A 15645-nucleotide genomic window follows, 5' to 3' on the forward strand; every position below is an offset into this window, starting at 1 on the left:
TTAGTGATAGCTTGATATACAGTAATGTGTAAATTTTCAAAACTCTTTCAATAAATTTTTTGTTTTTGAAAAATAATAAAAGGTTTATCTCGGAGACGCAAAATGTACCCGCAATTCTAGAATGACCCATATATATATAGCGGTCTTCAGCTCTTATGTGTTGTTCGGTCTGGTGTCTCGTATCTTCCTCTTCACAATACCTCACTGTGAAGTGATATATATATATATATATATATATATATATATTGCTGATTAACAGAATGCTGTATTCCATTAATGGAATTTGAATGGAAGATATAAATGTGGTTGAAAAACGTGCATAATCAATAGGGATAACCAAAATCTTGAAAAAGCTGTAAAATTAAGCCCATTTAACAATTTGGAGGAGATTCGCAAGGTGTGGACTGCAGCTGGATTCAGTGCTTCAAGAACCACTACATTCAGACTTAACCAGGACATGGGCTATAACTTTTGTATTCCTACACCCAATATAAATCCCATAGAAAATCAGTGAGGTATTGTGAAGAGGAAGATAGAGAGACACCAGACCGAACAACACATAAGAGCTGAAGACCGCTATTAGAACACTCTGGGCTTCCTTAACAAATCAGCAGTTTAACAGACTGATCACCCCCATACCACGCAGCATTGCTCCAGTAATTCATCCAAAGGGAGCCCTGAACAAGTAGTGAGTGCAGTACATGTTCCTACTGTTTCAGTCGTTCAATATTTCTAGAGATAAATCAGATTTTTAAATTTTTATTATTATTTTTTCTCTCAAGCAATAGTCTATTTTTCTGATATATTTATGTAAGGGTTTTGACACTTTTTGCATGGGCGGCACCATAAAGCAAGAACACAAGGCGAGGTCTTACAGGAAAAAGGGTAATTTATTTAGGAAAAAATGGGGTATGTAGAGATGAACAGGGCCCCCAAAGGAAGCAATCAATTGATCACATTCCAAAGCCCCTCTCCCAGCCTGCATGTCGCCATCCCGATAATCTAATCTATCCACGATTATAAAGGAGGGTCTATAATACGAAGCTGCAAAAACTTTCACAAGGCATATGACCAGATGCCTCGAAGTAAACCCCAAAACCAAGGGTGTAAATCGGCGATCTGGTAAACAAAGCGAACTATTTTACAGCTTCACCCTGAGTTGGGGGGAACCACCAAGTCACACTTTGACACTCTCCAGAGCAAATGCCTTTCAATGAACAAAGAGGCATACGGCATGGACACTATTTTAAACCATCTTTAAAGTGTGCCAGTAGGGCAAAACGTATATATACATATATTTACTCAGGATGTTTATTCCTGTATGTATGTTTGATTATTCTGCATAACTTAAAAGGTGTAATCAGCATTTACAAACCCCTTTTATTAGATAAAGGAAGAAATGAGTGGGTACGTTATGTTATGTTTGATATCATTCACCGCAGGAGAAGTTCCAGAGCGCAGCCATCGGTAACCAGGCAACCCACGCCTCAGCAAAGGACTTTCCCGAAAGATGTCATCTCTACAACAGCGCACCAACCAATCAGCAATGCCGTGATTCCCTTCGCTGGAGGCGAACCACCGGATGAGAACGAAACGTAACGCAAGTAAACAAACAAAGCTGTATACCTTGCTAAAGTTGGTGCTCATTCAATAACTAAACCGTAAGATTAAACCCAAGACTCTGCTTTTGTGACTTTCGTTGATCTAGTAAACCATACTAAAATAACTTAATTAATTTTCACATTCCAAACTGTTTGTATGTGTGTGTGTGTGTGTTTGTGTGTGTGTGCATGCATTTAAGTGGCATAGTTTCCTGTGTCGTAGATTAGTCAAATAAATTCTTGTTTCTTTATAAAGAACTGTTGTCTTAATCATGTATTTTAAAGTCTAAACATTTGCCCAGATCTTACGTTATCTTGCTCATAATTGCTAAATACTAGATTTTGTGTTATCATCGTAGGCCACGTGATAAGCAGAACTGGTAAGAGACATTAAATTGTGCTAAACGCTGGACAGGCGATAAAGTGTACATTATAAATTTTGATTCAGTTAATCAAATTAACACGAATCGTTAAAGATTCCATACACCTCTGACCCAGAGCTAAACACTACATATTAATGGTGAAGAATGCGTTGGGCATTGTTTCCACATTAAAATTTCTACATTTATTAATGAACAATGCGACCGTCATTTGTTGTTATCATTATGTAAACCCTACAGGTAGAAAAGGGTTAAAGGAGGGAGGATGGAAAGAAAGGGTAAGAGAGAAGGTGCACGTGCAGGTCTGGTGGGCAGTGCAGGCACAGACTGGTAAGCGGTGGACAGCGGGCAGAGTGGCAGTGTGGGCCCGTGTGGACAGCAGCTTCTGTTTCCGCCCGCGTGCGCTGACTCTGCTCTCGCCGGACCGGCCCCTCCCAGCTCTCTCTGTGGGCGCGGCCTCAGACGGGAGTCCTCTCTGACATCCGGCGGCTGAGCGGCTTTTTCCGGCTGGGAACAGGGGCCGTGACGTGAACCTCTTTGCGACCTTTTCCTCTTCGGCAGCAGGGTCACCATAATCCGGCTCCATTGTTAAAGCGAAAGAGCCGCGGGAGCTCCGGCAGTCCTTACTGCGCCGATCAAGGCATACTTGACTCTTTGAAGTCCCTGAGGCGTGTTCCATCTCCCCGCTTGCATACCGCTCCTCCGCGTTCAGCGTGCGTGTCACACTCACACCGCGTAGTAAAGTCTAATCTCCCAACAGACCCCAAGCTACACTCCCCGCTGTATTTTATGGGAGAGGCCCAGAATAATTAGCGGCGATAGCTCACCAGCCGTGCCTAATTCCGCGGCCCCGCTACTTCGCATACGTAAAGGGGAGGCCGCCTAACTAGTGAGCTTCGAAGGGAGCGAGAAGCGATGTTGATTTGGGAACACACCCATCCCAGGCGCACGCCGTGACAATTGAATTTTGGGTTTTCATTAGCTTTAAGCCATAATCATCTACATTAAAAGAGATAAACCCTTGAAATATATCAGTCAGTGTGTGATGAATCTATACTCACCTAAAGGATTATTAGGAACACCATACTAATACGGTGTTTGACGAGTGTTTTTTTTGTCAAAGTTGCTCTTCTATAAGCTTGAATCAGTCGGCCCATTCTCCTCTGACCTCTAGCATCAACAAGGCATTTTCGCCCACAGGACTGCCGCATACTGGATGTTTTTCCCTTTTAACACCATTTTTTGTAAATCCTAGAAATGGTTGTGCGTAAAAATCCCAGTAACTGAGCAGATTGTAAAATACTCAGACTGGCCCCAACAACCATGCCATGCTCAAAATTGCTTAAATCACCTTTCTTCCGATTCTGACATTCAGTTTGGAGTTCAGGAGATTGTCTTGACCAGGACCACACCCCTAAATGCATTGAAGGAACTGCCATGTGATTGGTTGATTAGATAATTGCATTAATGAGAAATGAACAGGTGTTCCTGATAATCCTTTAGGTAAGCGTATATAATGAAAGAGTTGCACTTTTTAAATTGAATTACTGAAATAAATCAACATTTCAATTACATTAAATATTACTGAGAGGCACCTGTATATTATGTTTAATAAATGACAAAAATTTAAACAACCTAAATAAATTAATGACCGATAACACTGTTTAGATTAATATCCTCTTTGCTCTTACCCACAGTGATGGTAATAGAGCTGCTCCTGGATGATGTGGAGTTACTTTCCCTGTATGAGTAGTCACAGGTGTACTGTCCCTGATGTGATTCATCTACAGTCAGAGTAAATGTTGTTGTAGTCTCTGCAGTTTGCTTCTTTATTAATGACCCAGTTTTATACAAACTGAAGTCTACAGAGATGCATGTTGTACTGGGTGTGGAACATCTGAACTGAAGGACTTCTCCAGGTGAGACCACAGAGTTCGGGGAGATCTGAGTCAGTGTGGGACTCTGCAAATCTTATAATAAAGACATATAAAAAATTTAAATGTATTCACTTTTGTCTGTATTTTGCTACGACAAATAATAACAACTTACTTAAGCACACGACTCCAGCATCTCTATCATGTCCACAGTTCTCTACCCCAAATTCTCTGTGTGAGCACTGATATAGGTAGCTCTCAGTTCCATTACACCGAACATCATCCAGCCAGGTTGGTTCACTTCCCTGACCAAAGTGGGCATTATGAGGAGCGCTGACTGCTTTACCACATCCAAGCTGTCTGCACACGACCTCTGCATCCTTTAAGTCCCAGTCATCATCACACACTGTTCCCCACTGGGTGTTGTGCAGGATCTCCACTCGACCACAGCAGTTACCCGTACCATTCACCAGCCTGATCTGCTTATGAACTTGATTTATTATATTAAAAAGAAAAAAATCTAAGTTTAGACTGTTTTTTTCTTACAGGTTTGCTCATGAGTTGTAGAGTAGAATAACACTAGAAGTAAAACAAAAAACAGACTGTGGACAATTTTAACAGTACAACACTAAGTTACTGATAGGTAGTAGTTTTGGCCCACCTATTCAACCATCACTGATTAACAGCATAAATGCCTTAGTCTACTGAAATTATGCTATTTATATAAAACATTTATTTATAGTATGGGTTATAAATGACAAATATTTAAACAGCCTAAATAAATGAATGACTTTTAACACTGTTTAGATGAACATTTTCTCTGCTCTTACCCACAGTAATGGTAATGGAGCTGCTCCTGGATGATGTGGAGTTACTTTCCCTGTATGAGTAGTCACAGGTGTACTGGCCCTGATGTGATTCATCTACAGTCAGAGTAAATGTTGTTGTAGTCTCTGCAGTTTGCTTCTTTATTAATATACCAGTTTTATACAAACTGAAGTCTACAGAGATGCATGTTGTGCTGGGTGTGGAACATCTGAACTGAAGGACTTCTCCAGGTGAGACCACAGAGTTTGGGGAGATCCTAGTTAGTGTGGGACTCTGCAAATCTTAGAGTAAAGTAGTATATTTTATTACTTTGTAAATGTATTCACTTTAAACTGTTTTGCTACAACAAATAATAATAACTTACTTGAGCACACAACTCCAGCATCTTCACCATGTCCACAGTTCTCTACTCCAAATCCTCTATGTGAGCACTGATCTATGTAGCTCTCAGTTCCATTACACCGAACATTATCCAGCCAGGTTGGTTCACTTCCCTGACCAAAGCGGGCATTATGAGGAGCGCTGACTGCTTTACCACATCCAAGCTGTCTACACACCACCTCTGCATCCTTTAAGTCCCAGTCATCATCACACACTGTTCCCCACTGGGCTTTGTGCTGGATCTCGACTCGACCACAGCAGTTACCCGGACCATTTACCAGCCTGATCTGGTTATGAACTTGATCTATTACATGAAAAACATTTTTTTTGAAAGCTTAGACTTTTTCTTAAGTAGGTTTGCTTCTAGTTTTACTAGAAGTAAAACTAAAAACAGGCTGCATTTTATTTATTTTTTTGCTATTTTTTGTGAATTTTTTCCCGATTTTCCCCCTACTTTAGTAGTGTCCAATTCCTCCCAGTCACTAGGGGGCTCCCACATTAAGTTTCTACCACTATTTAGTCGGGAGGGCCGCAGACTATCACGTTATTCCTCCGACCCACGTGATGTCACCGACCATATTTTTGAACTGCTCGCTCACGCAATGTTGGGGGCAGAGCAACACAATCGGAGGACAGCGCTATCCGCCCCCTCTGCTTACGTGAGCTCACAGATGCCCCTGAATGGTTAGTAAAGCCGTATTAATGTGGTAGCACGAGTACCTCTCATCCCTCCCCTCTGACAGAGCTCGGCCAATCAGCTCTCTCTAGACCTCCGGCTGTGAGAGAGGCTGCATTTTGTAAAACCCTGGGTTACTACAGTAATAGGTAGTAGTTGTACCACATCTATTGAGCCATCCCTGGCTAACGGTATTAATGCTTTAGTTTACTTAATTACCCTATTTATAACACTTATACATGTAGGTGCATCTCAGTAAATTAGAATATCATCGAAGATTTTATTTATTTAATAATTCTATTTAAAATTTACACTCATATATTATATGGATTCATTACACAAAGACTGATATATTTCAAGTGTTTATTTTTTTAAATTATTCTTATGATTATGGCTTAAAGTTAATGAAAACCCAAAATTTAGAATCTTAGAAAAAAAATATTTTTAGTATAGATATGTTGACCTGGTGAAAAGTATGAACATGACTCAATATTTGGTCAGGGCTTCCTTTGCATGAATTACTGCAGCAATGTGACTGGCTGTTCACAGAATGCTGTACTCAAGCACATTACTGGAATTTTAAATGGATGATAAAAATGTGGTAGAAAAATGTGCACAAGCAACAGGGATAACCACAAGCTTGAGAGGATTGTAAAACAAAGCCCATTCATGAATCTGGAGGAGATTTACAAGGAGTGGACTGTAGCTTGATTCAGTGCTTCAAGATTCACGATGTACAGACTTAACCAGGACATGGGCTCCATCTTTTGCATTACTTGTGTTGATCCACTCTTGAACAAAAGACAATGTTAGAGGCGTGTTCTCTGGGCTAAGGATAAAAAGGACTTTTTGCCTTTAGCCCATGTAAGTCACTCTGACTTTGTCTTCGGTTCGAGACTGTTGCACAGTGGGGCAAAGGCCTCTTTTCAGATGAAAGTAAATTTGCATTTCCTTTAAAAATCATGGTCCCAGTGTCTGAAAGAACAGAGGAGAGGCACAGAATCCAAAGTGCTTGAGGTCCAGTGTAAAGTTTGCAACAGTCAGTGGTCGTTTGTGCAGCCATGTTCATTATTTGTGTTGGTCCAATATGTTTTATCAGGTCCAAGGTCAGCGCAGCTGTTAATCAGGAAGTTTTAGTGCATTTCATGCTTCCGTTTGCTGACCAGCTTTATGGAGATGCTGATTTCATTTTCCAGCAGGACATGGCACCTGCCCACACTGCCAAAAGTACTAATAACTGATTTAAGAACTATCGTATACTTGTGCCTGATGGACCAGCAAGTTCGCCCAACCCAAAACCAAAAAAAAAAATTCTTTGCTCTTACCCACAGTGATGGTAATGAAGCTGCTCCTCGAAGATGTGGAGTGACTTTCCCTGTATGAGTAGTCACAGGTGTACTGGCCCTGATGTGAGTCATCTACAGTCAGAGTAAATGTTGTTGTAGTCTCTCCTGTTTGCTTCTTTATTAATGTCCCAGTTTTATATAAACTGAAATCTACAGAGATGCATGTTGGGCTGCGTGTGGTACATCTGAACTGAAGGACTTCTCCAGGTAAGACCACAGAGTTTGAGGAGATCCGAGTCAGTGTGGGACTCTGCAAATCTTATAATATAGACATATATTTAATAATTTTGTAAATATGTTCAAGTGAGTTTTGCTACAATGAATAATAATAACTTACTTAAGCAAACAACTCCAGCATCTTCACCATGTCCACAGTTCTCTACTCCAAATCCTCTGTGTAAACACTGATTTATGTAGCTCTCAGTCCCATTACACCGAACATCATCCAGCCAGGTTGGTTCACTTCCCTGACCAAAGTGGGCATTACGAGGAGCGCTTACTGCTTTACCACATCCAAGCTGTCGACACACCACCTCTGCATCCTTTAAGTCCCAGTAATCATCACAAACTGTTCCCCACTGGGCTTTGTGCTGGATCTCCACTCGGCCACAGCAGTTACTCGCACCATTCACCAGCCTGATCTGGTCATGAACTTCATTATGGAAAAAGATAAATTTTTCTAAGGGTAGACATTTTTTAGCAGATTTGCTCATCAGTTGTAAAGTAGACTAACACTGGAGATAAAGCTAAAAATAGACTACCAGACTGTTTTAACAGTAAAACACTAATACTTAGTAATTTAAGCCCTCCTATTCAGCCATCGCTGACTAACAGTATTAATGCTGAACCAAGAAATACCGACTGTAGTAGCCTGACTCTCTGTCTGGTAGGGAAACATTTTCTATGGACCCTTTTTCCAGCAACATCTGTAATTCTAGAGGCAGCAGGTGCGCCCTTTCTGGTTTCACGGAAGTGGAGACCACGCCGTTAAAACGCAGATGTTCGGCATCCTGAAACATGGCAAGAAATAACCGAAGAACTAACATTTCTTTGGAGACCGGTGTTGCCCAAAACACCAGTGGTGGCAGAGCATGAACACTGACCTCCTGGGGGTGCCAGGGAGAACACTTAATTCTTGAAAGGAATTCTACATGCTCCTCCCCGGGGGGCGGGCATGGTCCTACCTCAGGACTTCTTCTTTGGGCTTTGTTGCACGAAGAGACCAGTCTGTGGCTCGGTGTAGTTCCAGGAACACCCTATTATCAAGAGCCCCGCCAGTGCTCGAGTCTTTCAGCAGGTCAGCCTGATTAGCCTGCAAAACTGCCATGGTTTGCAGTGCAGCACCAGCTTGACCTGCTGCCTGAAAAGCTTTTCCCATCAGGAAAGATGAAAGTCTACCTGGCTTGGAAGGAAGTGTTGGCTTTTTCAGGGAGGATAACGTCCCAGGAGAGAGATAGCCCAAAGGCGCCTCTTCTATCTGGGGCATCTTCTATCTATTCGAATAAATCGAAGTCGATGGCACGAAAACAAGAGATAAATATGGCTTACTTCATGAATTAGTTAACTCGTTGTGGAGGTCGCTAAAGAAGGTGAGAGTGTCGTTAAGGCTCCGCCCCCTGGCCATCTGACAGAAACCTGTTGTCTAATTTCAAGCGCTTGGGGGAAGCTCGCTCTTGCGGCCAGTCAATATGCAGCCACTCGACCGCACGCGTGACTACTTCGAGTAACTCCTCATACGTTCTGTCATCACTAGAGGAGTGCTCTGAGGTGGCTATTAAAGAGCTTTATCACACGGAGGCACACGTCTCGCTTGAAACTCCGCCATATCGGTGAGTTAAAAACACAAAGCAGTCCTGAAGACAAAAAGATCTAAGGAATGTTTCCGGTTCACTCCTATTTATAACCAGTAGGTGTACTTCATCAGATGACGTCACCTGACCGAGGTCATATAAGCCAAAAATTTGGCTTGTTTGATACACACATGCTTTACAACCGGCAACACAGAAAGATGTTCCCCATAGTGTTTCCACACAGCATTGAGTGTAGCTTTTGAAAGGGAACTACAGAACTATCAAATTATTTAATTACTAATGTTTATGTAGATTTTTATTCTACTCTTATAATCCTCCCCAGATAAAAGCCATGGAAAGGATCAAATGATTTTTTTGACAATTATATATTTAAATGCATGTGTTTTGTTTTGATGGCCACAAGTTGATTTAATTAAGCTTATATTTTGTTAATAAAACTGTTCTTAAAACAGAAGAACACCCTTTCCCCCCCACAGACACACATCAATACACTTCAACCCCCTTGAAATGTTTTTACAATTCGACGACTGAATAAACGGTAATTATCATATTCAATATAAACATAATCACATTGATTACAATATCATGATATAAAAATTTTCTGTACTTGAGCAAGTAACACCAGCATCTTCACCATGCCCACAGTTGTGTTTTCCAAATCCATTATGAGAGCACTGTGTGATGTTGCTTTCACTTCCGGAACAGCGAACATTATCCATCCATATTGGGCCACTTCCCTGACCAAAGGAAGCACTTTGATTAGCGCTGACAGCAGTACCACATCCAAGCTGTCTACACACCACCTGTGCATCATTCATGTCCCAGTAATCATCACACACTGTTCCCCACTGGTTATTATAATAGACTTCCACTCTACCAGAGCAGAAGTTACTGCCACCAACGAGTCGTATGTTAGTGCCATCTAAGACAAACAGCAAAATGCATGTTATTATTAATAAATGATAATGGAAGTCATTACAATGTTGCAATATTAAAACAAGATTAAATTTAATATGAATCTATTTTTGTCATTCTTAATTCGTTCTTAAAGACAAGCTCATTAACATAAACATTATTTGCCTTATGTAATTAATCTTATATTGTATGCAATTTCCATTTGTTCAAACTTTGAATAAAATATATTTTTTTTAAACTTCTATCTCTTCTCTCTCCTTAAAAAGTAAAAAATATACAGTATCTGTTTTCACAGTGTAATGAAATGAATTTTGGGGAACTTTCAATTCCATTAGCCTTAGCATTAGTTCGTAATAAGATGCGATTTAGGGAACTATAAATCCCATCAGCCTCAGTGTTATAAAAGAAATGTATAACATTTGAGGGGGATGGCATCCCCCCTGTTGAAAAAAATTACAGAAACCATCCCCTCTGTAAAACCACCCTTACCACCCCCTTTAAATTAATAATGCTGCGTATTATGTAAAATTTGTCATGAAAATTATATATATATATATATATATATATATATCAATAAAAACATCAATATTGTATCATAATAATGTGGGCTTTGTGCTGGATCTCCACTCGACCACAACAGTTACTGCGACCATTCACCAGCCTAATCTAGTTATGAACTTGATTTATTACATGAAAAATGTATTTTTTTGAAAGCTTAGATTTTTTTTTAAGTAGATTTGCTTATAGTAGAGTATAGCAGAGTAACACTAGAGGTAAAAACAGGCTGCATTTTTTTAAAGTAAAACCCTGGGTTACTAATAGGGAGTAGTTGTACAGCATCTATTGAGCCATCACTGGCTAACAGTATTAATGCTTTAGTCTACTTAATTACGCTATTTATAACACTTATACATGCAGGTGCATCTCAGTCAATTGGAATATCATCGAAAATTTGATTCATTTATTAATTCTGTTTAAAATTTACACTCATATATTATATGGATTCATTACACAAAGGTTAATGAAAACCCCAAATTTAGTATCTTAGAAAAAAAAAAGATGTTTAGTATAGATATGTTGACCTGGTAAAAAGTATGAACATGTACATGACTCAATATTTGGTCAGGGCTTCCTTTGCATGAATTACTGCAGCAATGTGACTGGCTGTTCACATAATGCTGTACTCAAGCACATTACTGGAATTTTTAATGGATGATAAAAATGTGGTAGAAAAATGTGCACAAGCAACAGGGATAACCACAAGCTTGAAAGGATTGTAAAACAAAGCCCATTCATGAATCTGGAGGAGATTTACAAGGAGTGGACTGTAGCTTGATTCAGTGCTTCAAGATTCACAATGTACAGACTTAACCAGGACATGGGCTCCATCTTTTGCATTACTTGTGTCGATCCACTCTTGAACAAAAGACAATGTTGGAGGCGTGTTCTCTGGGCTAAGGATAAAAAGGACTTTTTGCCTTTAGCCCATGTAAGTCACTCTGACTTTGTCTTCGGTTCGAGACTGTTGCACAGTGGGGCAAAGGCCTTTTTTCAGATGAAAGTAAATGTGCATTTTCTTTAGAAATCAAGGTTCCAGAGTCTGGAAGAACAGAGAAGAGGCACAGAATTCAAGTTGCTTGAGGTCCAGTGTAAAGTTTGCAACAGTCAGTGGTCCTTTGTGGAGCCATGTTAATTATTTGTGTTGGTCCAATATGTTTTATCAGGTCCAAGGTCAGCGCAGCTGTCTATCAGGAGGTTTTAGTGCATGTCATGCTTCCCTCTGCTGACCAGCTTTATAAAGGTGCTAATTTCATTTTCTAGCAGACGTCTCGGGTTACTTTGCTGTTATGGAACTCCAAAGTGTTCAAAATTAAATAAATAAATAGGACATGATGAAATAAATAACTCTATGAATAAATAAGACACATACATGTAATATGAGAATGATATTGTGAAATAATGGAACATATTTTGAAAAAAAGCTTATTATTGTGAAATATATTGCACTTTGCAAATTATTTTTCCCAATAACAGAGATTATTGCAGAGGCATTTTATCTAATTCATGCTGTTTTTATTTCAAAATATAATTTTTTCAAAGTCAGTTTTTATTTCAAAATCTCGTTTTTCACGATGGCCTATTTATTTCATAATGCGACTTTTCAGCAGAATGAGTCGTTCTGTCAGTCAGCGCCAGTGGGTGGGACCTGCATGCCTATTGGCTGATCCTTTAACATCGATTAGTTTCCCTGGATACCTGTCCGCGGACCGCTGCTACAGTTAGCAATAACGTGCTAGGCAGTGACGGACTGGCCGTCTGGAGCACCAGGCGTTCTCCCAGTGGGCCGCTGGTCAATGTGGCCGGCCCAGTCAGTACGTAAATTTATTTTAAAAATGACGGAAACTATAATATTGCATCTCTTTTTTACGCAGATAGATGAGTGCGTTAATCGTACGGGCGCCGCCGATAAAGTGCGAGTGTTTTGTAACGGCCACCACTATGTTGTATATCACATTATGTATGTACAGTATGTTGCCCTTTATGAGTTGCTGCGCATGAGGAGGTGTGTGTGCGTGTGAGGAGGAGAGAACAGAGCAGGAGCTCAGCCGTGCTGACACCACCCCCCCCCCCGAAACGCTCTATTGTTTTACCCTTTTCTTTACTTTTACTGTATGTTTTGTATCATAATTTTGATACAAATATCAACGCTGAAAAAGGCTGATAAAGGTTTTGTGCTGAACGCTATTGTTGGCTCTGAGCTCTTTTTTCTCCGGCTATCCGGCCCAAAGCGGCACAGTTTGTGTGCATGTGAACACCTCTCCCCTTCTGTACCCGAGCCAAGTAAAAATCAACTGAACAGACAAAATAAAATAAAATCAGTGGCAGCATTAGCTCGGGCTAGTAAACTGACTCATTTTAATTAATGTTGTAGACAATATTAATTCAAAATAAGGCTATTATTTAAAATAATATTGACTACAATAATAATTACTAGCCTGAGCTGATGCTGCTACTGATTTTATTCCAGCTTACCTGTTCAGTTTGATTGGCATCATTTTCACTCTGGTAGAGAAGGGGAGAGGTGTTGGTCCTCATCAGCAGGCACTGGTTCATCATCACTGACCTGCTGCACTTGCAGCTTACACTGATTGGTGTATACTTGCTTGCTGATACACTGAGTGGTGTATCTTACACTGACTGCATCAAGATGATCCTCCCTGACCTGCTAAAATATTGTCTTTATAGTTTTATATGTTGTTTGTCTTAATGTTCTTTCCTTTGTTTTACAAATATGACCCAATATACACTACCGTTCAAAAGTTTGGGGTCAAATTTCTTTGTTTTTGTTTAGTGATTCATTTTCTACATTCTACAACAATACTGGGGATTTCAAAACTATAAAATAAAACATATGGAATTAGGTAATTATGTAACAACAACAAAAACAACAGTTAGTTGTTATTTTAAGACACAGAGGTCAGCCTTTCTGTAATAGTTCTTGCAAGAACAGTATTGTCGAGTGCATTTGCAAAATCCGTCAAGCACCATAATGAAACTGGCTCTCATGAAGGCCGTCCCAGGAGGGCGAGACCAAAACCTACCTCTGCCGCAGACGAGAAGTTCATTTAGAGTTATCAGCCTGAAAAATGACCAATTAACAACCAGCACCTCAGATTAGAGGCATTATGAAGTCTATACAGAGCATAAGTAGCAGACACATCTCACCATTAACTGTTCAAAGGAGATTAATGCATTTTTTGGACAACTTTAGCATTCCTTTACAATGTAGAAATAAATAAAAATCAGGAACCATCATGGAGTTAGAAAGTGACCCCAAACTTTTGAACAGTAGTGTATGTTCAGTGATACTTTAAATAAGATACTTAAAAAGCATTTTTAAAAAAGCTCATTTTAGCAGATCAGATGGAGAGGGATAATTTACCAGTAGACACTGTACTGCCACCTACTGCATAGAATACGTATTGCACCATTAGACCTAACTCGATACTTCATGCACTATTACTTATGAATAAAGGACCAACCAATCACACAGCTGGCTCCGCCCTATCGCTCTTGATTGACAGAACGACTCATTCTGCTGAAAAGTCGCATTATGAAATAAATAGGCCATCGTGAAAAACGGGATTTTGAAATAAAAACTGACTTTGAAAAAATGACGTTTTGAAATAAAAACAGCAGCATGAATTAGATAAAATGCCTCTGCAATAATCTCTGTTATTGGGAAAAATAATTTGCAGAGTGCAATATATTTCACAATAATAAGCTTTTTTTCAAAATATGTTCCATTATTTCACAATATCATTCTCATATTACATGTATGTGTCTTATTTATTCATACTGTAGAGTTATTTATTTCATCATGTCCTATTTATTTATTTAATTTTGAACACTTTGGAGTTCCATATGCTGTAACCCTGTTTCCTGAAATGGCGGGAACGAGATGCTGCGTGAAAACGCTATGGGAACATCTTTTTGTGTTGCCGGGTGTAAAGCATGTGTGTATCAAACACAACAAATTTTGTCCTATATAACCTCGGTCAGGTGACGTCATATGATGAGACGCACCTGCAGGTTATAAATAGGAGTAAACCGGAAACATTCCTCAGATCGATTTTGTCTGAAGGGACGTCCGGTCACGCAGGCAGTGCGGCATTGGAGCGCAGCATCTCGTTCCCGCCTTTTTAGGGAACAGGGTTATAGCAAAGTAACCTGAGACATTTCCTTTCAAAGGCTACACTCGATGCTGCGTGAAAACACTATAGGAACGAGAATGCCGCCACACTGCAAGTGTCTGGACCCCAAGGTTGTGTAGCGTGTGCGCACAAGGCCGAGGAGGTCTCAGAACTATCTCTGGGAGGCTGACTCGAGGACCCGTGAGCCCGGAGTAGCATGAACATCCAGACTATAAAATCTAACAAATGTGTGCGGAGAGGACCAACCTGCCGCGTCACACACTTGCTGCAGGGGAATACCTCTTGCCAGCGCAATAGATGAGGCGATCCCCCTGGTTGAATGAGCCCTAATTCCTAGAGGCGAAGTGAGCCCACGCGCCTCATAGGAGAGGGCAATAGCATCTCTCACCCAGTGTGACAAGGTCTGTGTAGTGGCGGCCGCCCCCCGGTTGTGGCCCCCATAGTATATAAAAAGCTGCTCTGACTTACGCCACTGGCTGGTGCGGTGGACGTAAATCTGAAGAGCATGTACTGGACACAGTAAGTGAAGTCTCTCCTGCTCCGGAGCTGTAAAAGGCGGAGGACAGAATGCTTCAAGAACAACAGGGTGCATGGTTGAGAATGTAACTTTCGGAAGATAGTTCGGGTGAGGATGCAAAATGGCCTTGACTAGCCCAGGGGCAAAGTCTCGGCAGGATGGGGAGACTGACAAGGCATGCAGATCTCCAATTTCTCTTTAGAGAGGTAATGGCCATAGAAAAACCATCTTAAGGGTCAGGAACCTGACAGGCACTGACTCTAGTGATTTGAAAGGGGTGTCAATTAGACCTTTGTGCACGATAGATAAATCCCACGAAGGGACAGTGGCTTTAGTGGGTGGCCTCAACCGTTTAGCTCCATGAATAAAACAGGCAACTAAAGGGTGCTTTCCCACAGTAACCCCATCAATCAGAACATGGCAGGCTGAAATAGCGGCTACGTCCGTCCTGAGAGTACTAGGGCACAAGCCCGAGGACAATGTTTCCAGCAGAAACTCCAGCACTGAAACAATTTGGCAGTGGACTGGGTCTACATGCTTCGTCATGCACCAACTTTCAAATAAATTCCATTTGAGGGCATAAGCTCTTTTAGTGGAGGGA

General features: G+C 40.7%; 1 protein-coding gene across 1 annotated transcript; it reads right to left on the bottom strand.

Moving 5' to 3' along the window:
- Positions 1 to 259: 259 nt before the first annotated feature.
- LOC128544921 (deleted in malignant brain tumors 1 protein-like) lies at positions 260 to 9374 on the bottom strand. The gene is made up of 7 exons (XM_053515234.1): positions 7424 to 9374; positions 7066 to 7344; positions 5048 to 5368; positions 4686 to 4964; positions 4031 to 4345; positions 3673 to 3951; positions 260 to 1564 (listed from the first exon to the last, which is right to left on the bottom strand). Exons 1-7 carry the CDS (start codon positions 7797 to 7799, stop codon positions 1488 to 1490), a joined length of 1926 nt encoding a protein of 641 aa, XP_053371209.1. The 5' UTR covers positions 7800 to 9374; the 3' UTR covers positions 260 to 1487.
- Between the last annotated feature and the right edge of the window lie 6271 nt (positions 9375 to 15645).

This window comes from Clarias gariepinus, chromosome 16 (genome assembly GCF_024256425.1).
Source record: "Clarias gariepinus isolate MV-2021 ecotype Netherlands chromosome 16, CGAR_prim_01v2, whole genome shotgun sequence".
NCBI classification, from domain to species: domain Eukaryota; kingdom Metazoa; phylum Chordata; class Actinopteri; order Siluriformes; family Clariidae; genus Clarias; species Clarias gariepinus.

Bases quoted from the DNA above. Each gene is read 5' to 3' on its own strand.
- LOC128544921 (XM_053515234.1), bottom strand. From the start codon at position 7,799: ATGAGCAAATCTGCTAAAAAATGTCTACCCTTAGAAAAATTTATCTTT. The intron at 7,345-7,423 runs GTAAGTTATTAT...CTATATTATAAG, and splicing joins TGCTGGAGTTGTTTGCTTAA to ATTTGCAGAGTCCCACACTG. The intron at 1,565-3,672 runs GTAAGAGCAAAG...GTTCGCCTCCAG, and splicing joins CTCTATTACCATCACTGTGG to CGAAGGGAATCACGGCATTG.